The sequence below is a fragment of the Muntiacus reevesi genome, chromosome 3 (assembly GCF_963930625.1).
Source record: "Muntiacus reevesi chromosome 3, mMunRee1.1, whole genome shotgun sequence".
NCBI lineage: Eukaryota > Metazoa > Chordata > Mammalia > Artiodactyla > Cervidae > Muntiacus > Muntiacus reevesi.
Genome location: NC_089251.1, coordinates 216,017,714 through 216,043,217, shown reverse-complemented (window position 1 = coordinate 216,043,217; position 25,504 = coordinate 216,017,714). Strand labels below are relative to the sequence as shown.

The window sequence follows — 25,504 nt, the reverse complement described above, 5'->3', positions numbered from 1 at the left end:
ATAATGTAGGGAATTGTTCATAAACTACTATTATGTGAACTTACAGTGACACATCCTGCAGAGACAATAGTCTTAAGCTGTTGGCTTGGTTCACTTCTTTTCTGTATGGTTTATTTCTCAATGACAGCTCCTAAATGAGCTCAATTCATTGCCAAATTAGTGCTCGGGCCTGGTGCACTGGGAAGATCCAGTGGGATCCGGTAGAGAAGGAAGTGGGAGGGGGGATCGGGATGGGGAATACATGTAAATCCATGGCTGATTCATGTCAATGTATGACAAAAACCACTGCAATATTGTAAAGTTATTAGCCTCAAACTAATAAAAATAAATGAAAACAAAAAGAATAAAAAAATGAAGTTATTAATTGTTGAAATTCTATCTTTGGATTTACTTGAAGAGTACTGGAAACCACCACTTTAAATCTGTAACTTTCTAAGGTAGATTTTACTGAAAGTAAAGGAAAAATCAGAAATTTCATTAATAAAATAAGTATCCCAAATAAGTGTTACACATTAAAGCTTTCTGAGACAAAGCAGTATAATAAAGAAAGAAAACACTCAATTTAGAATTAGAAACCTTAAAATGTCTGGAATGTCCACTTACCCTCTGTGGCCTCAAATAGATTTCTTGGCTGTTTTAGGTATTGTTTTCCTTATCTGTAAAAGGAAGCAATCATTCCTCTTAAAGTCACAAGATTGTTGTGATAATCAACAGAGATAACCATTGTGTTATAATAGTATATTTTTTGACTAATAGTTAAAACAGTATGTGAATCTCCCTGTTAGCCAGATCATATTTTTAAAGACAAAAATCTGAGCTTGCAACTTACTCTTTCCTCAAAATCCAGTGCTAGGTGAATATTACAGTTTAAGTGGCTACCATTATGGTTAAGTTGTATCGTTTAATTACAGGTCTATCAATAGACTATGTGGAAAACAAGCTTTATTGGATCAGTTCAGGAAATGGAACCATAAATAGATGCAACCTGGATGGCAGTAATTTAGAAGTAATAGAGACAATGAAAGAAGAATTAACAAAAGCTACAGCCCTAACCATCATGGGTAAGTACAATGGTTCTATATCTCGGAGCTTGTATTGATTGGGTTTGATTAATTATGACCTATTAAAAGCTTAAAAAGTTACTGCTCCATTAACACTAGAAGCACATTCAAGTTGCACATCTCTACGAGAATTTTTCTTTTCTTTTTTTCTTAACCTTACCAAACAAACTTATAAGATTACCCAGTTCAGGGACTATTAGCAATACTAACTTCACTGTTATTGATTCTTGGCTTATTATTATTATAATTGATATTATTTTAATGATTATTTTCCATGTTCTACTATAATATTCTAAGTACAATGGCCATGAGTATTTGTCAAAATAAAGTAAAATCTTATATCTGCTTATAAAGGATAGCTTGATATACAGATATACACAGATAGCTGAAAAAACAAGGCCACAGTATCATTGACTAATGATTTAAATTATTCTTTCATGAAAATGCTTTATACATACACAAAAACACAAGGATTATACGTGACAAGTTGTTATTTTAGAGTAGAAATTTATTTAAAATTGTCTCATAAAGCAATAAGAAAGTAAGATTAGTTTGTATTACTTGACTTTACTGAATTAAGAAGAAAAAAATGATTTTTGTGTATTTGTACATAGTTTAAATCACCTGAGTAAAAACGGAAGAGTTTAAATTCTGAAAATGGTTTGATAAACTGCAGCAATTCTCAAATTAACATCTACAATATGTTTTCAAAAACTGAATTCCAATAAACTTCATGAAATCAAGCCACTGGCAAATAATATAGCCAAGGAACCTAATAAGTAGAGGAAGCATGTTAAAAATATGTCATAACGTTTCAAGGGATGTCATTGACTTTCAGTGAATGTATATACATATCACATACTTTATGTATTATAAAAATCATTGCCTTATAGAAAAATGTAGGCTTTATAAAAATTTATTTCTGCTACCATGATTGCTACCAACCCTGCTGTGAATAGGAAATGAATACTAAACTTACAGAACTCAATGCTATGAACAAAATCTCAAGAAATGGAGCAGTAGTCCATTTTAGCAGGAAAAAAAAACTAGTTTTGTTTTCTGCTAAAAAGTAAAGAAAAAACTTGGATGAAATCATTATGTATATATTGGGTCAGTTGTGTGCATCTTACATGACATCAGTGCCATATGGGAACCAACCTGGAGTAAATTAACATTTTTTTTTTTTTTTAACAAGTGAATGGTTATATATGTGTACCTCTCCCTGTCACCATAATTTGATTAACCCTGAAAGTTAAAAAATGAATTTTAAAAAACCTATTAATATCTATATTGTCAGTGCATCAACTAGACATATCAAAATTTGAGGGCTTAAAGACATCACCAAAGAGATGCAGATGAGCAATGTCTACTCTCCAAACTGCCCTATCTTGTCTTTGAATTTGCCCTTCTGTTGAGATTCCCCTTTCTTTATTCAGAGCCTCTCTACTCTTTTTCTTTGGGTCTGGTATAAAGGGTGATGACCTGCTTCCTGCCGAGACTGAATAGTATAGTCATATAAAAAAGGCAATAAAAAAGTAAAAAAGTAAAAAAAAAAAAAAAAAAGAACCTTACCACTATCCAGGAGATTGCTGATGATTACAGCTACAAGTGTTTACAAAGAAATTTGCCTACAGTAATTCTGCAGTTGCACATTCAGGAACAAAAAAATAATTATTAATATGTTGTGACTAGTTATATGCCAGCTTCTCAGACTACCTAGGTGATATATGATAAGTAACTGAAAGTTTGTGTTTCACTAAGGTTTAGGAGAGGTTTTCCTAAAATTGAATTAATAATCTCTTTGGACACATTTTTCAGTTTTTTTAAACCTCAGATATTATATCTTGTAAGTCTTTGGAGTTCCCAAGTTTATTTGGAATGGTATCTACAAAATAAACTAAAAAGAGCTTTGAAATATTAAATCAAGTAAAGTAGTAGGGCATTAGATTAAAAGAAAGGAATTATTTGATGAGTCAACCAAGTGCAAGACCCGAAGACCAAAACTGCTACATCTGAGTCTCCCAAATACATTGATGCTTCTTTCAAGAGGTAGAATTTAACTCCCCTCCCTTTGAGTGTGGGCTGTACTTAGTTGCTCACATCTAATGAATAAAATAAGGCTGATGTGATAGTGGTCATGTATGGATGTGAGAGTTGGACTGTGAAGAAAGCTGAGTGCCGAAAAATTGATGCTTTTGAACTGTGGTATTGGAGAAGACTCTTGAGAGTCCTTTGGACTGCAAGGAGATCCAACCAGTCCATCCTAAAGGAGATCAGTCCTGGGTGTTCATTGGAAGGACTGATGTTGAAGCTGAAACTCCAATACTTTGGCCACCTCATGCAAAGAGTTGACTCATTGGAAAAGACCCTGATGCTGGGAGGGATTGGGGGCAAGAGGAGAAGGGGACAACAGAGGATGAGATGGCTGGATGGCATCACCGACTGGATAGATGTGAGTTTGAGTAAACTCTAGGGGTTGGTGATGGACAGGGAGGCCTAACGTGCTGTGATTCATGGGGATGCAGGGAGTCGGACACGACTGAGCAACTGAACTGAACTGATGTGATGGTGTATGTCTTTGGAGATGAGATCATAAAAAGCATGAGGCTTCCTCCTTGTCCTCTATCTCGTGGGTCACTAACTCTGGGCAAAGCCAGGTGACATGTCATGAGGCCCCGCAGGCAGCCCTCTGGAGAAGTTCATATAGCAAGGAACTGAGACCTCTAGACAACAGCCATATGAGGGAGTCTTCTTGAAGCCCTCAGCGTAGTCAAGATTTCAGCTGACTACATTCAAAGCCAATGTATTTCAGCAACCTCAGGAGAGATTCCAAACCAACACCAGCCACTCATTTAGTGGCTCCCAGATTCCGGATCCACAGAAACCATGTGAGAAAATAAATGTTTACTGTTTTAAGATCCTAAGTTTTGGGGTTAACTTGTTACACAGCGATAGATAACTAATTCATATGTCTTTTCATCCATAAAGCTCGTTCATTTATGAACAGATTCACAGACTCAAATACTTATTTAAAGAGAGAGGCAAGTTATGAATAGCAGGTATAATAAAAATGCAGTAGCACAACATGTTGTAAGTAACAACTGAGTCTAGGCTTCAATATCTAGACTTACTTGAGAATGGCAGGAAGTGTGATAAAACTGGAGAGAACCAATGGACCACTTGAGGTAGAACACCTCTCAGGTCCACTAATTTTTGCCATAAGGAAGGTTAGCCAGTTGTACCAAATTTTTCATTTTTCATAAGAAGCAAGAAATCCATGATTTTTTTGATAGCACAATTTTTAATGTTAGTCCATAATCACATATAAAAAAATACCATGCAGGCCAACATACTGTATAAGTTAATTGTGAAGGATAACACTCTACAAACCAAAAAACTAACTACCAAATAATAACAAAAATATTACTATAATAATCCTCTATGTGCTTAATTCAACTCAGAGGCACCAGTTAGTTACCATCTCTGGTTCCATTATTCTTTCTTTTTTTTTTTATTTTCATTAATTTAAACATGTAATACCCATACATCTTTGGAATTTTATATAATTTTTAATTTTATATTGGAGTATAGCCAATCAATAATTTTTGATAGTTTCAAGTGGACAGCAGAGGGACTCAGCCATACATTATACACATATCCATTCTTCCCCAAATTCCCCTCCCATTCAGGCTGCCACATACTATTGTGCAGAGTTCCCTGTGCTATAAGTAGGTCGTTGTTGGTTATCCATTTTAAATATAGCAGTGTATACTTGTCAGTCCCAAACTCCCTAATTATCCTATCCCCAATCTTTTCCCCCTGGTAACCATAAGTTCATTCTGTAAATCTGTCAGTCTGTTTTGTAAATAAGTTCAATTTTTATCATTTCTTTTCAGATTCTGCATATAATGGATATCAGCGTATATTTTCTTTCTCTGTCTGACTTACGTCACTAAATGTGAAATCTCTAGGTCCATCCATGTTGATGCAAATGGCATTATTTCATTCTTTTAAATGGCTGAGTTAACATTCCATTGTATATATGTACCACACCTTTTTTCTGTCATCTTTTATACTGAAGACATTGAATTGTTGTGTGAAAAGGATGAAATTAAGACAGCTAATGCCCATCTGTATTGTTAGAGGGGACTTGTCGAAAAAAAATAATAACCTGGTAGAGCTGATTTAATTTACAGGGGAGAAAGGGTTCCTCTTCTAATGAACAGGACTTATGATTTCCTACAAACCTTTCGTGGTCTTATTCAACCAGACTTTGTATTTTGCCTGAGGCACATATAGATAAAAAACATGAATGTGAGGTCAACCTTTTATTTGAGTTACTTCACTGTTGACAAGGAAATGTAACTTCTGGATGTGGAATTTATATCCTAATAGCAGTGGATATTCATTTCCATTAATTCTTTCAACAAATAATTGTTAGTGCCTACCATATAGCATGAACTGTTATATATGGTAGTAAGACTCCTGACTTCATCAAACTTGCAGAAAAGCAGGGGAGGCAGACAATAAGTAAGGTAGAAAACCCATAGAATTGTAGGTAACTGTTTCAGACCAAAAAACAAAACAAACAAACAAACAAAAAATCAGGGGAAAGAGCTATAAAAGTATCTGAGTAAGAATAAAAATTTAGGTTTTAGGCCGAATGTCCAAGAGGAGTGGAGGAATGCCATATGAACCAACAAAAACTGTTTTAGATGTTATTTGGTTTTCAGCTTTTACGTTATGTTTTAAAATCTTTGTTTCAAAAAAAGATCTTTTTAAAGAATTTAATTATATCAAATCTTCATTGGTGAGTCTGATAATTTACCAGGTCAGACATCTTTAAAGTTGGCCATGGTTCAAATGCAGTGTTGTTTGTGATTCACTTTTTCTCCAATGAGTCTGAAATGATTTACACATTGTGTACAATGGCTGTTTGATGAGGACTTCTGTTACCTTTTGCTCCAGACTGAATGTTTGCATTCCCCCTAATTTATATGTTGAAGCCCTAATATGAAGGTATTAGAGGGGGCCTTTGGGAAGTAACTAGGTCATGACTTTAGAGCTCCCATGATGGGATTAGTGTCCTTCAAAGAGATCAGAGAGCTAGACTCATTATCTCTCTCAACAGTGTGAGAATACAGCAAGAAATTGCTGGCATCCCGATCTTGGACTTCCAGCCTCTAGAACTGTGAGATAAATATCTGTTATTTAAGATAACGTAAGATAAGATATTTATTTAAGATAAATAAATATCTGTTATTTAAGTTACCCAATCTATAGTATTTGTTAAGGCAGCCAAACTCACTAAAATACTTTTTCAGTTACCAAATACAAGTTGACCTAGCCTAGAACTTTGGACATCAAATTCTTTCCCATTTTAAAAAATGACTTTGTTGATTGTCTTTTCCTAAATGTCAGAGCTAACAAATAAAAAGGGCTACCCAGGTGGCACAACAGTAAAGAATCCCTCTGCCAGTGCAGGAGATGCAAGAGAGGCAGGTTCAATCTCTGGGTCAGGAAGGTCTCTTAGAGGAGGATATGACAGCCCATTCTAATATTCTTGCCTGGAGAATCCCATGGACAGAGGAAATTGGTGGGCTACAGTCTATAGGATTGAAAAGAGTCGGATGTGACTGAGCATACATGTACACAACAAATATAATAGCTTTTGCTTTCAAATACAATAGCTAATAGCTCTAAAATTATGTCTGCTTCTTATTTTTCTTAGATAATTTTTCTCAGTATTTAACAATAATTTTTAAAAGAATTTTCTTTTATAAATATACTTCAGTTTCATGATATAAGTTTACTCTAAAACATTTTCTACATGATTTTCAAGTGGGTTATGTTTCCAAATAGGGTATAGTCAGCTATGTTATATTCAACTATTGATTAGCTAGTTTTCAGATATAGAACTTTTTTGTTTGTTTTTATTCACCCCTTTCTCATAATTTTTGGCATTTTCATGATCATTAGTGTCTGCAGGAGACAGTGAGGTAACCACAAATTAATCAAGTTCCTATTCACTCTTAAGTGCCTCTATGAGGAGAAGGAGGTTAAAACTATTGATTAAAATTAGAGTTAGTGACTTATTTATGGATTATATTTAACATACTGTTCCTCTTCACTGACAGCATATGCAGTTTGAGAGCAGACTGCATATATTGTATCCACACTGAAGAGAAAGTTAGAAAAATCAGTTCATGGATTTAAAGGAAAATACACAAGTGAAACAAACGTACTGCCAGAAATAGGCTTAATAATATTTGGAGAAAATTAAGATGGAATTCAGGAACTATCAGGATGCTAACTTAGCTGTATTTTATACTTTCAAGGTGAGTCAGGAAAGACCTGGGAGAAATGGACAGATTTAAAATAGAAGTGAGGCTGTTCTGTGCTTAGTCGCTTAGTCATGTCCAACTCTTTACAGCCCCATGGACTGTAGGGTTGTGAAGAGGCTCCTCTTTAGGCTCCTCTATCCTTGGGGATTCTCTAGGCAAGAATATTGGAGTGGGTTGCCATGCCCTCCTCCAGGGGATTTTCCCAACCCAGGAATCGAACCCAAGTCTCCTGCATTGCAGGCAGATTCTTTACAATCTGAGCCACCAGGGAAGCCCTAAAAGTGAGGACATAGGAATTATTCAAGCAAACTTGACAAAACTTGACAAAATTTGCATGTCTGAATAGAAAATCCTTGATATTTTTGGATTTAATGGTCAGCATCTTATTCAGTCATAGGTGTTATTTATACAGTTCATTCAAACATGTCATGTAGTAATTTGTCAAGTTTTGCTTGGGCAAAAGTTTGAGTCCTGGACACTACAAGAGGTGTGAGTTTGAATTTAAACCTCCACCCCATGCACACACTCAGTGAGCTTTTTATTCATTAGCTCATATGTTACTCCATTGCATATACAGCATTCCCATTGAGGTTCAAGCATACATCTACTTTGTAAGTTTCATTTTGTGGTACAATATGACCTTTGGAAATTGTATTTACCATGGTATTTATAGATAGGAATTCCAAAGTTAACACAGCAAATTCTTCTTGAATGTCAAGGAGTGTGTGTGTGTGTGTGTGTGTGTGTTGCTAAAGAAGCTGTCTGCCAGTGCAGGAGAGGTAAGACATGAGGATCCAATTCCCAAATCAGGAAGACTCCTTGGAGGAGGGCATGGCAACCCACTCCAGTATTCTTGTCTGGAGAATCACATGGACAAAGGAGTCTGGAGGGCTATAGTCCACAGGGTCACATGGATTCGGACATGACTGAAGTGACTCAGCACACATGCGCACATGCATGCATGAGCGCACGCACACACACACACACACACACATATTAGTAGCCTTCTTTATGTGGTTAAATCAGACAATTTTTTTTTCAAATATTTGTTTATTTATTTGGTTGCCCCAAGTCTAAGTTGCAGCATGTGGGATCCAATCCCTTAACCAGGGATCCAACTCGGGCCCCTTGCATTGGGAGTGCAGTCTTAACCACTGGACCACCAGGGAAACTAAATCATAGACTTTCAGAATTAAATGTTACCTTGTGTATAGTCCATGGGGTCGCAAAGAGTTGGACACAGCTGCGCGACTTTCACTTTCACTTGTGTGCGTTCTAAGTCCTGTTAGTCGTGTTTGACTCTTTGTGACCCTATCGACTATAGTTTGTCAGGCTTCTCTGTCCATTGGGATTCTCCAGGCAAGAATACTGGAGTGAGTTGCCATTTCCTCCTCCAGGAGATCTTCCCAGGGATTGAACCCCCGTCTCTTATGTTTCCTGCATTGGCAGGTAGGTTATTACCACTAGCGTCACCTGGGAGGCCCTTCGAGATCATTAAAGTTACTTTGTCAATTGAAGAAATGTACTTTAGATTCCTGTTCCTAGTATTCACTAACCAGCAGTGGATATGGGACAACTACTGAATTCTATTCTTAATTTTCTATTCTGCAAAAATATGAGTTTTGACCGTATGATCTACAAAATTTTTAAAGTGTGTATGATTTTATCACCAACAGATTAACCCAGGGTGCAGGAAATTGTTTAAAATAAACCATTATCTAAGTTGAAGTATACAGCAGAAGCAATAAAAATTGTGGCTAAAAATAAAGTTAATGTGTAAATTTATGTTAAATCACAATTCATATTAATCTTTTAGAAGCTGGGCAAAATTATTCAATTTGACTTTTAGTTGAGAATTTGGTGGATGTTTACAACCTAGGATTGCTTAAATTACTTGTTTTAAAATAGGCTTCTACTTTTTATAAATACCTAAGTAACTATCTTCAACAACCATCTGATTCTTAGCATCACTTGAATAAATTGGCAAACTTATCTTTATAATAAAAGAAACTTTGAATAACAGTAAAGGCAAAATAAATAAGTAAATAAAGCTACACATTTTCTGTGGATACTTAAGTCCTCTCTGTTGAAGTTTTCAGTGCTACCAACTACAGTTGAAATATATTATTGATCTGTTTCAAGTAGCAATTTGCAGGAATAAGCTTAATATGTAAATATTAGAAGGACATTGAATTTGGCAACTGTTAGGATCGATCAGGGAGGAGAAAAAGGATCCTCTTCAGCGAGGAGAGTGAATTTTCACTCTCTTATCGGAAACAAACTTAGTCCTGTAGTGCATAAAATGTTAGCTTCTCTCAATTTGGTTATGAACACTTTTATTTTAAAGCAATGTTAACAAAATAATCATTTGCCCTTTAGGGAACCCTTGAAAGACTTTACTAAATGTAGCCCTTAAGGACATCTGTTCATAGTTTGCAGAAGTTCACTTTACAAAATCAAAGTCATCATAATAGGTGCTATGAAAATTCCCAGTGCATGGATAGTTTGCCATGGGAAATCAAGGCTGTCAGATTAAATGCTTGCAGAACTAGCTGAATAACGGAGAAGGACATATCTATTTGCTTGAAAATACAGTGCTAATATTGTTGGGGATTAAATGATTTGAGTGTTCCCACTGGAGCTTCTACAACAAAGCGTAATCATCTAGTCTCTTTGCTGACTGGAAAAAAAAAAAACCTCTAAGCTTAATGGCAAAAAAATTAGGCTCTACCTATACTAACACTTCAGTTTGCACTGCTAATTTCTCAATGATATACATTCATTATTTGATTCTGTATTCTTTTCAGAATCATAATTTGGTATAATGATGTGTTAGAATTTTTTAAAAATAAAGCATAATCTAGCCCTCAGTTTGCATACTTGTAAATTTCCTCAGATCTAAAATATACTCTATAAATAATAATAGAAATGTAAAAAATGTATGCACAATAAGCAATCAAGTAAAACTCGTGCACAGAAATCATCAAAACATTTTTTTTCTACTTTACTTCCTGAGATGAATTATTATAGCAAACTGTCATGGCATCTACGAAACATTATAAATGATAGCAAGTGACAGGCTGTGAGTCTGGTGCATTTAGTCTTGTTAAGATCCTTAGACAGAGCACTTGCAGATTCACACTGAAATCTAGTCTGAAAGGATTCTATGTTATATTCTTATGACAAGGTGGTAGGTCTGATAACTTGCAAATTATTGACTTTAAGAGTCTACCTTAAGAAGTCATTTCCTCTGTTTTGTGCAAGGCAGGTCCACTTCATATGTCAAGGGCAATTTTTTCCTTTTTTTTTTTTTTAATCAAAGCTTACTGAATATTTCTCTCTGTCTGAATGTGAAAAGAATACCAAACTTAGTTCCAAGGGGTTCTTACTATTTATGAGTTTCTTCCCCCACCTGTGGCAGATCCTTAGATTGCCAGGTTTCCTTTTATATATGATAGGTCTGCCCCTTTATTTGTTTTCTTTTCAGTGTCTAGTTAGATACTCACTAACATTTTATTTAGGCTACTACAACTCTTTCACTTCTTTCCACTCTTCATATCTCTGGTCCCCAAGCTATTAAGACCTGCAAAGTTCACACCTGCTGTGGCAACCCCTCCCCGGGTCATAATATTTCAGAGGCTGGAATAAGCACTCAGAACTTACTCTGAAATGCTCGTTTTTCTCTCCTTTTCATTCACCAGAAGCGGTTTGTCACGACATTATTAGTTTTACGTTATGTGTGCTGTGTCTCTTCAGTCATATCCAACTCTTTGCCACCCTATGGGCTTGTAGCCCCCCAGTCTCCTCTGTCCATGGGATTCTCCAGGCATGAATACTGGAGAGTGTTGTCATGCCCTCTTCCAGGGGATCTTCCTGACCCAAGGATCAAACCTGTGTTTCTGATGTCTCCTGCATTGACAGGCCAGTTCTTTATTGCTAGTGCCACCTTATAGATAAAAGAAATTTAAGGTCAGTAAGTTTTGTTAAAACCCAAAGTATTATCCATCCCACCGTATAGATAAACAAACAGGGTCAAGAAGATTTGTGAAAACCCAATCCTCTGAGACTCAAGCTGAGAGATCCTGACTCATGTCAAGTGCTGTTTCCACTGCCAGGAAAAGCCTTCTCTGTCCTATCTGCTTTTCATTCAGTCCTCCCCTATCCCTAAGTTGCAATGCATCAAGGCAAACTGTTCTCCTGTATCTGATCTTGGCCTATTTATTCCTATTTGTCTTGTTCTTTGACTGCCTTCCATATTTATCAGCCACCCTAATGGGTGACATGGAGAAGGAAATGGCAACAACCCACTCCAGTATTCTTGCCTGGAGAATCACATGGATGGAGGAGCCTGGCAGGTTACAGTCCCTCCAAAGTCTACTTCATCTATTGTCGTTCCCTCGCTAAATGGTGTCAGACTTTTTGTGTCTCCATGGACTGAAGCACCCAGGGTCCTCTGTCCTCCACTATCGTTGGAGTTTGCTCAAACTCATGTCCATTGAGTTGGTGATGCTATCTAACCAGCTCATCCTTCGTTGCCCCCTTATCCTCCTGCCCCTCTCCTTTAATCTTCCCCTGCATTAGGGTCTTTTCCAGGGAGTCAGCTCTTCATAACAGGTGGCCAAAATATTGGGACTTCAGCATCAGTCCTCCTAATGGATACTCAGGGTTTATTTCCTTTAGGATTCACTTCGAGTCCTACTTTAATTATATCTCAGTGATTTAAAATTTTTTCCTCCTCAGAGCCCCATTGTATTTTTCAGAGGTAATGGAATTTTGTCTTTCCTAATGAGTTAACATGTCTCATTTCTCCATAATTTTGGACCAAATTTTATTCATATATGCATCATTCATGACACAACAAGATGCTTTGCACTGAGTACACTCATTAGGTAGCAGTAAAATGTATGAATAAATAAAAAATGACCATATACACACCAAACTTGTGCCATAGCAATGAAAATATATTTTCAATCAAAGCAGGCAAATATTTATGCAGAATGGTCACAACCATAAATATAATATACAATTTAAATGTATATTGAAATAAATGTGAAAAGAAAATACTTTCAAATATAAGGGTTTGAATTGAAAAGGGAAGAAAATGAATAACATAAGCGTGTAAACATAATCATGTCTGACACATACTGTAATATACATATGTATGTAGAAAAGCAAGGAAAGAAGTGCTGTATTGAATAATGTTTGTTGTCAAGGGAACTAAACAGCTTGATGGAAGGAGAAGAAGAAATTATCTCAAAGCACACACCAGTGATAAGTTCTAGAACAAACAAAACAAAAACTTTAGCTCTTAAAGGTAGTCTCTCACAGCTGGGCCTACCAGCATTATTCTCTTTAATGATAGTAATTGATGGTCTAAATAAACAAAGCATTCTAGTATTTAATTTACAAATTGCAACTCATGCAATTCTCACAGCAGTCCCCTGAGAAAGAGACCATTAACACTGCTTACTCCAGAGCTCCCAGCCGAGGTTCAGTAGCCTAAATTAACCACTGTTACCTGGTTAGTAAATAGTGTAGCAAGCTTTCTAATCCATGATTCTTCATCTTTAAAGTGCTTGTGTTTCTTCCAGAAACGTGTCTTGTAGCTATAGTTAACTAGGATATATGTGCACTGATATGTATGTAAGAATATACTTGGCAGAAGTACTTGTAATTAGAAAAGTCTGGGGGAAGAAACCTTCACGTATATTGTAAAGGACTAGCAAAATGAATCATGAAATGTTTGTATAAAATGAAATATTATGCAGCTATTAAAATGAAGTAAATCTATATGTTGATTTGAACTACTCTCTAGAGTACATTTTTAATTGAAAATAATTACATTAAAAAAGCTATACAGAATGCTCCAATTTTTTTCACATGTATGCATTTATTTTCCCAGCTGGCACTATTGGTAAAGAACCCACCTGCCAAATGTACCAGACATAAGGGACACATCCCTTATGTGTCCCTTATGTGTCAATCCCTCAGTGGGGAAAGATCCCCTGGAGGAGGGCGTGGCAACTCACTCCATTATTCTTGCCTGGAGAATCTCAAGGACAGAGGAGCCTGGTGGGCCCTAGTCCATAGGGTCGCAAAGAGTCAGGCACAACTGAAGTTACTTAGCCTGCAGACACACACACACATGCATTTATTTTTAAAATTTAGATATATTTTTTAAATCATGTGCTTTTTATGCTTCACTGTTTATCTCAGTATATATTTGTTCAGAGAGCATCTACTGTCTAAATTTACAGATTAGTGCTTATAGACACAGCAACCATGCAAAAGAGATATTGAAACTGCAGTGTTGCCTCTGAAAATAATGTGGGTGGCTCAAGGTCAAAGCTAGATCTCTAACATAATTCTGTCTACCTCCGGAGTTTTATTTCTTCTCACTATGCCAGTGATTCTCAAACCCAAGGTGATTTTGTCTACCAGGGAACATTTGTCAGTGTCGGGAAACATTGAGGTCACAGCTGCTGATAAGAAAGGGTTTCTACTAACATTCTGTGCTGCGTTTAGTCGCTCAGTTGTGTCCAACTCTTTGTGACCCCATGGACTACAACTCACCAGGCTCCTCTGTACATGTGGATTCTCCAGGCAGGAATACTGGAGTGAGTTACCATGCCCTGCTCCAGGTGATCTTCCCAACCTAGGGATTGAACCCAAGTCTCCCACATTGCAGGTGGATTCTTTACCATTTGAGCCACCAGGAAAGTGGGGTGAAAAACAGGAATACTAGGAAACAACCTGCAAGACTCAGTAGAATCCTCCATGACAAGGAACTGTTTGACCCAAAATGTCGATAGAGCTGAATTTCAGAAACTTGCTCATACCAAAAAGACTCCTGATCCTCAGAGAACAAGCACCTGTACAAAACCTGATATTGTGACTGTAGGCCTGTTATCACAGTTTTTGATTAAAATAGAAAGCCTTAAAATATATGAATAAAAACAAACACTTGGTGTTTGTAAGAGCTGCTGGTATGAAATTGTCTTGGAGAGAAAGATAGGGATAGATGGCAGAGAAAGGAGGGGATATATAGTTCTTTCATGTTTTCTTTCTTTCTTTTAAATGTAACTTAATGAAAAAGAATCAAGATTTGCTTCTCTTATGTTTCTATTTGTACTTATATATTATATCATAATACAGAGAGTGTGCTTATCTGTCCCAATTTTGATTCATTTACCAATTCAACCTTTTATCAAGTGACTATTTTGAGCTGGGCACCATATAAGTGCTAGGTAAACAGCAGGGCATGCAGCATATGACAATTCCATTACTAAAGGGTAAGTATTCCTAGTGTGGGAAAATAGTGTACGCTTGACACTTCAACAACATGGATTTGATCTGCATGGATCCTCTTATACAGAGATTTTTTTTTTCCACAGTAAATGCTACTGTATTTACTGTAATAGATATGCATTTGGTTGAAATCTTGGATGCAGATAAAGATGGAAAACATAGTCAGAAAGCTCATTATAAGTTATACTTAGATTTTCAACTTCCAGGAGGGTGCAGTGCTCCTAACTCCTGAGTTCTCCAAGGGTCAGCTATAAAAGCAAATACTCAAGTGAAATAAAGTTTGTCAAGTGGTAAAAGACACTAATGGAGAAAATTCAACCCAGGCATAAGAACTTGGAATGCAGAGTTGATTTGGGAGAAAGGAACCAGAAAAATTACAATTTTATGTGTAGAGGTCACAGCAAGTTTTCAATGGGAAATGGTAGCTGAGCAAGAATCTGTAGGAAGTAAAGGAGTGAGTCATTCAGTTACTTGGAGGAAGAACATTTGAGGGAGACAGAGAAAACAGGAAATTCAAATTTACTATGGATCATATTTTCAAATACTTTTTGCTTTTAGGTGAGCTTTTGTTTTTATTTATTTATTTAATTTTTGCTTGTTTTAATGCTCTAGGTATTCACCTCACTCTCCTCCTCAATGGAACTTTTGCTATGTTTAAAAAATTCCTGATATGTGTGTGTAATTCTAATGCTGCCATTAAACTAATCTAGTAAAATAGAATATATAGTTAATTTATGCATATGAGCTAAAAGTAGTCATCTACATTAACTTTATTTCTCTAAAGGGAAGGTTTTAGTTTGCGTGTGTTGAAATTCTTAATGATGATGAAATTAGTTCTGCCCCATGAGTTTTGCTTTATTTCCAAGTTATTTTATACTAAGTTGCTATTAATGATTATGCATTTTAATAAGAAAGAAGAGAAACTTCTAGTAAATATGATTATTTCAAGCTGTTATGGTTAATGTTTATAGAAATAACTATACATCAGTCACATGAAGAAATTAATTATAGTTATTTAGAACAAACTTAACTTTGTAAAACTTATAGCTTGTTGCTTTAATTTCAAACGTTCTAAAATTAAAAGCTTGAATATTTATATGTTTATAAAATTGTATCATGCCAATGAAAATTATCTCAATTTAGAAAAATTATTATCATATTCTTTAAAGAAAGCTTGATTTTTTTTGAGAGATTAAAATCTAGACACCAGAGTATGCCTTTATAAAATATTACTCAGTAGAAAATATTCATAACATTTGTGAAACATGGAATATAATGCTTGAGAATGATTATTTTAATGAAGAATTTTTAAAACAGTTCAGAAAAAATAATTCCTTCTATCACAAGGTTTGAAAAAAAATGTTAATTCTCTTAGGTATACAAATGATCATCAGTGCAATTATAATAGATATTTATATAATTAGTATTGTCATGTCTATACCTGAATTATGTAAGCATGTTCTACTTCAGAAAATACAGATGATGAAAAGCTGGTCAAATAGCATATTATTTAAAAAGATTTAAATGACATTTACTTCAAAATCATATTTACAGCCACTTTTTCAGTAAAAGATGCAGTGATTTAATTGTTATATTGCATTTCTCTCTGTAATTCAATATATACAACCAGTCTATTTTAAATGTACTATAATTATGCTATGTATTTTAAGTGATTCTGCTTTCAAATCATACTTTTTCAAAAGGGATAATTTATTTTTTAGTGTACAGTGAGCAGTGTCACTTAGTTCAAAGAACTTCAAATATACCACCTAAATTTTCTAAGTCATCAGTCTTCTAATTGCCTTAATACTATTCATTAAAGTAATAGTAATATATGAAATATATCCAGGCAATTTGCCCAGTACTAAGTATAGCACATAGTTGTCTTCTCTAAGTACTCCAACTACCATTAATGAAAACTAATAGCCCATCAAAATTTTCATTAAAAGTACTGTGAGAAATCTCCAAAGGACTATATGTGATTTTATTCCAGCAATTTTTGTCACCTTAAACTGCTGTGTTCCAATATGTTACTCTTCTTAATGCTAATTACCTTACAGAATGGATAAATACTACAATTCCAAAGTACATCAAGTACTATTTTTTTAACTAGATTATAATTAGTGATCAGAGAATGGTTTCATTAACATAAATGGAATAATTAAATCATCTCAGCTTTATTGTACTTAAAAGCACTCAATAGTGACTTTTTCTCTTTTTGTAAACTACTAAAGGTTAACTTTTTTGGACTCATTTTCAGTAAAATTATATTGTTCATGTTCGTGGCATTAAAATAAGAATAAATTTTGAAAATGTATAATTCTTTGGAGTAGAGATATAACTATTTTATGTTGCCCCATGTCTCCCTTCATGTAAAAATAAGAAACAGTAAATGTTTAGAGTGGAAAGATTTAGTATGCTTTAGATTTATGATAAAATTTTGAGTTAATTATAGCAACATTTTAGTTAGAGGTAGAAAATGAATCAAGAGAATTAGAGAGTTCATTCCAAAAGTCTGCCCATATTCTGTAGGTATTATCTGATGTTGGAACATAGAAAATAGCTTGGACTCATGTCATGATCTGGTGAGCATTATTCATTTAAACTGAGGCTGAACAATCAGCCCTGAGTCCTGTTACTACAGTAATCCTGCTTATCCTTGGAGAATACATTCCAAGACCACCAGTGGACGCCTGAAACTGAGGATAGTACCAACTCCTATACACAATATGGTAATATTGAATAGCACTAAAATTTTCCCTATGATAAAGTTTAATTTATAAATTAGGCATAGAAGGAGATTAACCATAGTAACTAAAGTAGAACAATTATAAAAATATGTTGTAAAGTTTTATGAATGTGATCTCTGTTTCTTAAAATTGAACACGAAGTCTGACTGCTCACTGATCAAAAGCCAATAAAGAAGCAAAGTTGGTGGAAAGGAAAAGTGCTTTATTTTGAATGCCAGCAATGGCAGGGAGTTGGGGTGGGTGGCTTCTGTCCAAAGGCCAAGTCACCTCCACTGACAATTGGTGGACAAGAGCTTTTATCGCTGGAGGGAGTGGGTTACTTGCAGAAACAGCACACTCAGCTCTGACAGCCATCTTGAAATTGGTCATGCAGTGGTCTGACCTGTGTTATTGTAAGTACAGTTAATCTTTAGTTTTAAGGTCAGTTTCCTCCCCCCACCCCCCCTCCCCGGTCCTTGAGGTCAGTTCTCTGCATTGTGTCATGGCTATAGGCTGGTCATCATGTAGTTAACTTCTTCCACTTGGTGGGGGCTTCAGCATCTATAAGACAACTCATAGGATGTGGCTCAGAATTCTACCTACAACCCTTGAAAAGGAGCTAAAGGTCCTCAACTTTGCTTGGTGACTAAACTATCATTGTTTTGTCCTATTTGACAGATTTCATTTGCTTCAGCATTTTCTTACTTCTCTGATTATGCTTTAGCTAAAGTTTTTCTACAGGGCAAGGGCATGAGGGGGGCAAGGACCGTAGGGTCCTGTTCCATTCCACTGTGAGATGATAAAGTGACTGTGTGATGAGATGAGGTGATGTGAATGGATAGGTGGTATGAGATAGCATTAAGCTACTATTGATCTTCTGACTATCCAGCAGGAGGATCATCTGCTTAGGATAATCCTGGATCACTGAGCCATGAAAAGATGAGCAAGCCATAGATAGAGCAGTACTAGGCAGGATTTCATCATGCTAGTGTGCAATTTAAAACTTGAGAACTCTTTATTTCTTGAATTTTTCATATAATGGTTTCAGATCTTGGTTGACCTTAGGTAACTAAAACCATGGATATTGAAACCTCAGTTAAGGGAAAGCAAGCGAAAGTGTTAGTTGCTCAGAAATGTCCAATTCTGCGACCCAGTGGACTATAGCCCACCAGGCTCCTCTGTCCGTGGCATTCTCCAGGCAAATATACTAGAGTGGGTTGCCATTTTCTTCTCCAGGGGATCTTCCCGACCCTGCAGTAAAATCTGAGTCTACTGCACTGCAGGCAGATTCTTTATCATCTGAGCCACCAGGGAACCCTCAGATAAAGGAGGATTATTGTATTTGACAGTTTGGTTCAATCCAAATTAGACTTTGATGGAAGTCATCTGATCATAGAGGATTTTGAGAGGTCATATATACCTAGATATAGGTAAATTTAAAAAAAAAAAATTTGTACTTGAGTATCAACATACAAATTTCTGGTTTTTTTTTCCTTTTTCATAATCAGTTATCAGTAAAAGTTGAAGTAAATGTCTATATCAATTTAATTTTAATTAGTAGTGTTCCATATTGAAATTATAACCATTCAAGGACTATCTTTAAAAAAGCAACTATAAAGCATGTACACCTTTAAAAATATCTCATGATTTTTTAAAAATTGTAAATATCATTGTAAGTATAATTGCTGTATATATGTATAATGATTTATTACAGATGAACAGTACTCAAAAGGCAGGTGATGAGACTATTTTGTGTTGAATTGACTCATAATGAGATTATGTGTGAGAAGGAAAAAGATTCTGTTACCTTGGAATAGAGATTAAGAGCTTTGCAAGAGATCTCTTGGCTCACTGGAATAGTGAGACATGAATAATATTTGTGCCATACTAAGGACTACTAAGATTTCACTTTGGAAGAACATTTTTGGTTTTGAAAAAAATGAATCTCACCTCATCATCTTGCCTTAATAGAGGCTAAATTATGGATACTTATTAAGTTGGAATACTTATATTCCCATTTGATGAACAATAGAATACATAAAAGTTACATAGTTACAGAACATAGCCATAACATATGCTCTTGGGAAAATTTCAAAATTATTTAACCATATGGTACCACTTGAAAATTTATCTAGACATCCCCCCCACTGAAACATATTTTTCTTCTTTGAAATACTCAATATACTTTCAATTTATTTCCATGTAAGTTAAATCTAAGCATTTGTGTATTTTTTTTCTATTATGATGTTTTGCCACCTATATTTTTCATAGGGAATTCTAATTGTAAGATACTTAGTCAGAGCTGGAAAATACTTGGTGTAGAATGACAAAAATCACATCTCCTGTTCACCTTACCACTCTTTCTTCTTAAAAATCAATAGGTCTACCATTTTACTTTAAATCCCCAATTTAATGAGAACTGTTTTGTGTCGTGTTCAGTTGCTAAGCAATGTCTGACTCTTGCAATCCCATGGACTGCAGTTCACCAGGTTTCTCTGTCCATTGGATTTTCTAAGCAAGAATACTAGAGTGAGTTGCCAATTCCTCTTCCAGGAGAATTTCCCAACCCAGGGACCGAACCCATGTCTCCTGCATCTCCTACATTGGCTGGCGGGTTCTTTACCATTGAGCCACCGAAGAAGCCCCAGTGAGAGCTATGTGTGTTAGCAAATTCACAGTTGCATTCTTTATTCAAGAACATTATATTGTGACTTAGTTCTCATATACCAAGTCCTTATCTTGTGGATTTCCAGGTATGAAAATGAGAGCACATTGAAGTGATTGCATAGGGATGCTCATCCTGAGATTCTTTATAAAAAGCACATGCTTTTTTGTTCTATGATTCTCAATTGAAACATATGATTTAATGTTACAAAACTTAATGAGTTACAAAGTAAAGGATTATAAGAAGATGCTCATTTTACAAACCACAATTTTATTTTTATTTTCTGAGTCAAGAGTATCGCTCCAACTGGCAGCTATCCCACCCAATTCAATTGAAAGTCTTGAGTTGCAGTGACATAATATTTTGGTAACATTATTTAAATGGGCAATGCTTCCCTCTGAAATGTGCTATAATGTAGAGGTTTTATGTGCTTTTATTTTCAAATGAATAGATATAGCATGTTAAATTATTTGGGAAAGACAGGATCATGGCAAATGGGAGCACCAAAGATCATTTATTTGTGACAGTATTTATTTTTTAACCTTTTCCCAGTAATATATTTATATTTACACCCACATATACATATTTCTAGTCAGTAAATTTTACAATATTAATTATTTGGCAGTGTCAAGAGTTGGGTAGTAACTACAACAACAACACTCATATTTTAATAATAAAGACAGAGCAATAAATTATCCAGGATAGAACAGCCATTTGAGGCAATTTTTAAAATATTGGAACCTTTTAATATACAGTGTGTTCAAACCAGAATGAAATACTAGTTCACTGAATCTCATATGATACTAAACGAAGAAAACATTGCTCAAGAAGCACACTGTAAAAATGATTTAAATAAATTGAAGTAAAAATTTAATATTAATGCTGATCAGTAAATAATTTAAAAATGAGCAGAATAGGATCATTTAAAGATATAAGTAATATTTGTTAGCAAACTCTATTTTAAAACTTTATTTAGAAAAGTTAAAATTTATGATCTTTTTTGCAAATTATACATAAACTTTTTTCGGTTTTAATTTGTCATAAACATTGATTTCTAGGTCAATAAATATGTCCAGGTCAATAAAATATCATATTTTAGTAGTTTATGTATTTGGCTGCACCAGGTTTTAGTTGAATTATGTGAGTTTGAGTCCCATGACCAGGGATCGAGCTTGGTCTTCTTGAATTGGGAGCAGAAGGTTTAGCCACTGAACCACCAGAGAAGTCTGATAATATCATTTTAACATTTATACACTTTATAAATTATTTATGTACTACATATTTGGGTGTTTAAAATGATAGATTTCTTTTTTTTTCACAAAACTGAAAACCAAGGCATGAACATAACAATACGGATATATTTAGGATAATGTCTACTGGGATTAATACTTCCTGGACACTATTCTACATAGAATCTGGTTCCCAGGAACAGAGATTTTCATTCTGTCTCATGTAGGGAAGAAATGTCTGATAAAAATACATATATTCCAAAATGAAACAAAAATTTTAACAAAATCCTGGATTGATAGAATGCCTGTCATACAGACTGGTGTGGAAGGTTAAACGGGTATAAAGCAGTTCTAGGGACTTCAGCAGTGAAGTTAATGGATAGTTGGTCCTAAGTGACTCATGGTCTACTATGGCCCCTTCAACTCCATTTCCAAATGAGTAGAAGTTATAAGGGGGATAAAAGTGTATATGTGAAAGTGTTAGTTGCTCAATCATGTCCAACTCTGCAACTAACTCCATGTAACCCGCCAGGCTCCTCTGTCTATGAAATTCTCCAGGCAAGAATACTGGCGTAGGTAGCCATTCCCTTTGCCAGGGGATCTTCCCAACCCAGGGATCAAACCCCGATCACCTGCATTGCAGACAAATTCTTTACTGGCTGAGTCACCTGGGAAGCCCCATTATAGTGTAGCAATTTCTCATCTAACCCTTAGTGGTCTATCGACTGAGTAAGGCTTAGATTTTTAGACACAGTTGACTGCAACTCAGAACAGCTGAGTTGCAGCCAACAGCTGGCTGAGGCTTCTCTACTTCTTTGTTAACAACTATGACTAAGACAAACTCCTCTTTTATCTATACATGTTCAGTTCAGTTCAGTTCAGTTGCTCAGTCGTGTCCACTCTTTGCAACCCCATGAATCGCAGCATGCCAGGCCTCCCTGTCCATCACCAGCTCCCGAAGTTTAGTCAAACTCTTGCCCATCGAGTTGGTGATGCCATCCAGCCATCTCATCCTCTGTCGTCCCCTTCTCCTCCTGCCCCCAATCCCTCCCAGCATCAGGGTCTTTTCCAATGAGTCAACTCTTTGCATGAGGTGGCCAAAGTACTGGAGTTTCAGCTTCAGCATCAGTCCTTCCAATGAACACCCACGACTGATCTCCTTCAGGATGGACTGTTAGTTTTAAGTTCTGAAGAGTCTTCTTTCTCATGAACCTGCTTCATCAGTTTTGCTTTTTCTTCATTTAATTTTTGTTTGGGAAGAGTGTCATTCAGAAAATCAATTTGAAGATCATTACATGACCCTGTACCAAGCAATTCAAACCCACATGCACTTATATTCCTGAAGGCATTGTTTAAACACATACTTTCTTCCTATTCACTCTCTGTGTGTTTAATTATTTTTTTAATTCCAAACTTCTTTATGTTGAAGTTGTTGGATTTTCTGAAAAGTTCTGATAGTTCTCTTCCTTCTCTAATTTAAGACCTTTAATCACACTGTAAAGGAATTAAATGAAGATCTTGTTTTCCTTGACTATTTTCTCTACATTTGCACTTACAGGTTGTCTTCTTTAACTAGTTTGTTGGGGTGACAGTAGATTGGCACTGATCTGTGGAGTGCTAGGTAAAATCACAGCTGTGTCTCCTAGACGTTCCACCTTAAAAATGAAATTGTGGTTTACTTCGAGGAAAGGGAACTCTATACAACTCCACCACTGTTCCCCAGATTCTAGTTCTCAACTGTCCACTTCCTTCGAGCCATCTCAACCTTCCCTAGCCACCCTCAGAGAGTGTAGAAAGTGCAAGCAGCTGCAGCTATCTACTTACTTTGATTTTCTAAAAATCCTTTATTTTTTAAAATTTAATTAATTAATTTTAATTGGAGGCTTATTACTTTGCAATATTGTGGTGGTTTTGCCATACATTGGCATGAATCAGCCACAGGTGTACATGTGTCCCCCACCCCGAACCCCCCTCCCAGCTCCCTCCCCATCCCATCCCTCTGGGTTGTCCCAGTGCACCGGCTTTGAGTGCCCTGTTTTATGCATCAGCTTGGACTGGTGATCTATTTCACATGTGGTAATATACATGTTTCAGTGCTATTCTCTCAAATCATCCCACCCTTGCCTTTTGTTTATTTATTTATTTTTAACTGGAGTATAATTGCTTTATAGCATTGTGCTAGTTTCTGCTCTATAACAACATGAATCAGCTACATGTCTGTATATATCCCCTCCCTCTTGAGTTCGCTCCCACTCCCACATCCCTCCCCTCTAGACTGTCACAGAGCAGTGAGCTAAGCCCCTGTGCTATAGAGCATCTTCCCACTAGCTACCTATATGTCAGGGCTACTCTTTCAGTTCTGTGGAGAATAGACTTGTGATTCCTCTGATTTTTCGTTTATCTTCCTATTGTTTGTAATCTCTTAAAGGAGCCTAGAACTACTTGCTGAGGATGGTCTTAATTACTGACCTTTAGACAGTCCCTCTTGTAGTCATGCCTCACTGCTTTGTAGAGAGCTGGCCCTCAATCTGAGAAATGGCCCCATTGACCGTGACTGCCATGGGAGGAGCAGCAAAAAACGTCACCCTTGCTGCTTCCAGGGTCACTGATGAAACGGAACATGAAGTTTGAGACGCCATCGCTACTCTGAGAAAAAGTAAAAAGCTGTTTTCTGGTGTCCCGTTTATTCAGGGATATCAAAACAAAAGAAAAGAGAAAAATCTTTATAACTGCTCAGGCTCCAGGTGATAATAATTCTAAGTGGCCATTTTTTCAATTCTTTGCCTCTTTCTCTCATTCACACACAACCCTCTTACCCAAAGCATGTTCTAAGCATCAGCGTGACAGAATTGGGGGTATTTCTTATATCAGCCCGTTATTTCTAGAACTAGAATTTTATTAGAATAGTGAGAGTTTATTAATTTTATATATCCAGATTATATCTTTTCAATATAGAGACACAGGGGTGAAAAAAGGTAGCCTCAGCCCCTATCTTCATGCACTTGCACTTAGCTGACATAGACAGTAAATGCATAAACATTTGTGAAAATGTCAGATAGGGAAAAGTGGTGTGAAATAAGAGTTTCCATGAAGTCTTTTCAGGGAGGTGCTATTTGAGCTTACATTTGAATGGCAAGCAAAATCTAGCCTTGTGAAGATGTTTAAGGAAGAGTTTTCTGGGTAGAGAAAATAGCAAGTAAAAACTCTTTGAGATCAGAAAGTGCTTGTCAGGTTCTGGCTAACGTGACTGGAGTAAGAGGAGCTTCATGCCACAGAAGAGGAGGGTCAAGGGTGACAAGATTCTCAGGGACTTAGCTGCTAAAGACTGAAAGCTTCAGTAGTCAACAGAAGAGTTAAACAGGAGTTTAAATCCTAGTTTGTGTTTCATTAATAAAATGATTACTCAAAGCTGTGGGAAGACTGGGCTATGGGAGAGGAAAAGAATGGATGCTGGTGAACCTTATGGGACTGGCATAGGAGTTCGGGTGAGACTGTAACAGCTTGGACTAGCGTGGTAGCAGTGTAAGTGGAAGCAGTGGAGATCTTGGAAATACGTAATTTGGAAGTAGGTAACTGGAGTATATTTTAGAGGTCATGTACAGATCTGCTTGAATATAGACTGAGTTTTCTCTCAGTGGCTCTTATGGTGCATCTCAGCATGAACACAAAATCTCAGACTCTTTTAAATAACTTTTTCAGGACTGTGTTCTGTTCCTAATAAATTAGCAGATATATGTCAGTGTATTAGTCAGTGAGGGCTGCCCTACCAAATACTAGACCAGATGGTGTATACAATAGAAATTTATCTGCTCACCTCTCCAGAAGCTGGAAGAGATCAATGTGTCAGAAGGTTTGGTTTCTCCCCAGGCTTCCTTGGCTTACAGGCAGCCACCTTCTCAGCACACCCTCCCCCTGTCTTTCCTCTGTGCCCACATCCCTGGTATCTTCTTGTAACGACACCATTCATGTATGGACTGGGGTACCACCGTTATGACCTCATGTAACCTTAGTTACTTCTCTGAAGACCCAGTTCCAGATACAGTCACATTGGGGATTAGGACTTCAATGTCTGGATTTGGGGGAAGACACAACTCAGTCCAACATAGAGAAGGTCATTATCTAACTAAACCCTCTGTAGACCTTGCTTAAGCTAAGCACCTTAATAAAG

At 36.2% G+C, this 25,504-nt stretch overlaps 1 protein-coding gene across 1 annotated transcript in view; it reads left to right on the top strand.

The window, feature by feature from the left end:
• LRP1B (LDL receptor related protein 1B) overlaps positions 1–25,504 on the top strand; it is a 1,678,044-nt gene that overhangs the window by 1,033,924 nt on the left and 618,616 nt on the right. The window contains exon 32 of the mRNA XM_065928990.1: positions 912–1,061. Within this exon, the coding sequence (XP_065785062.1) occupies positions 912–1,061 (150 nt within the window). The remainder of the gene's footprint in view (positions 1–911; positions 1,062–25,504) is intronic.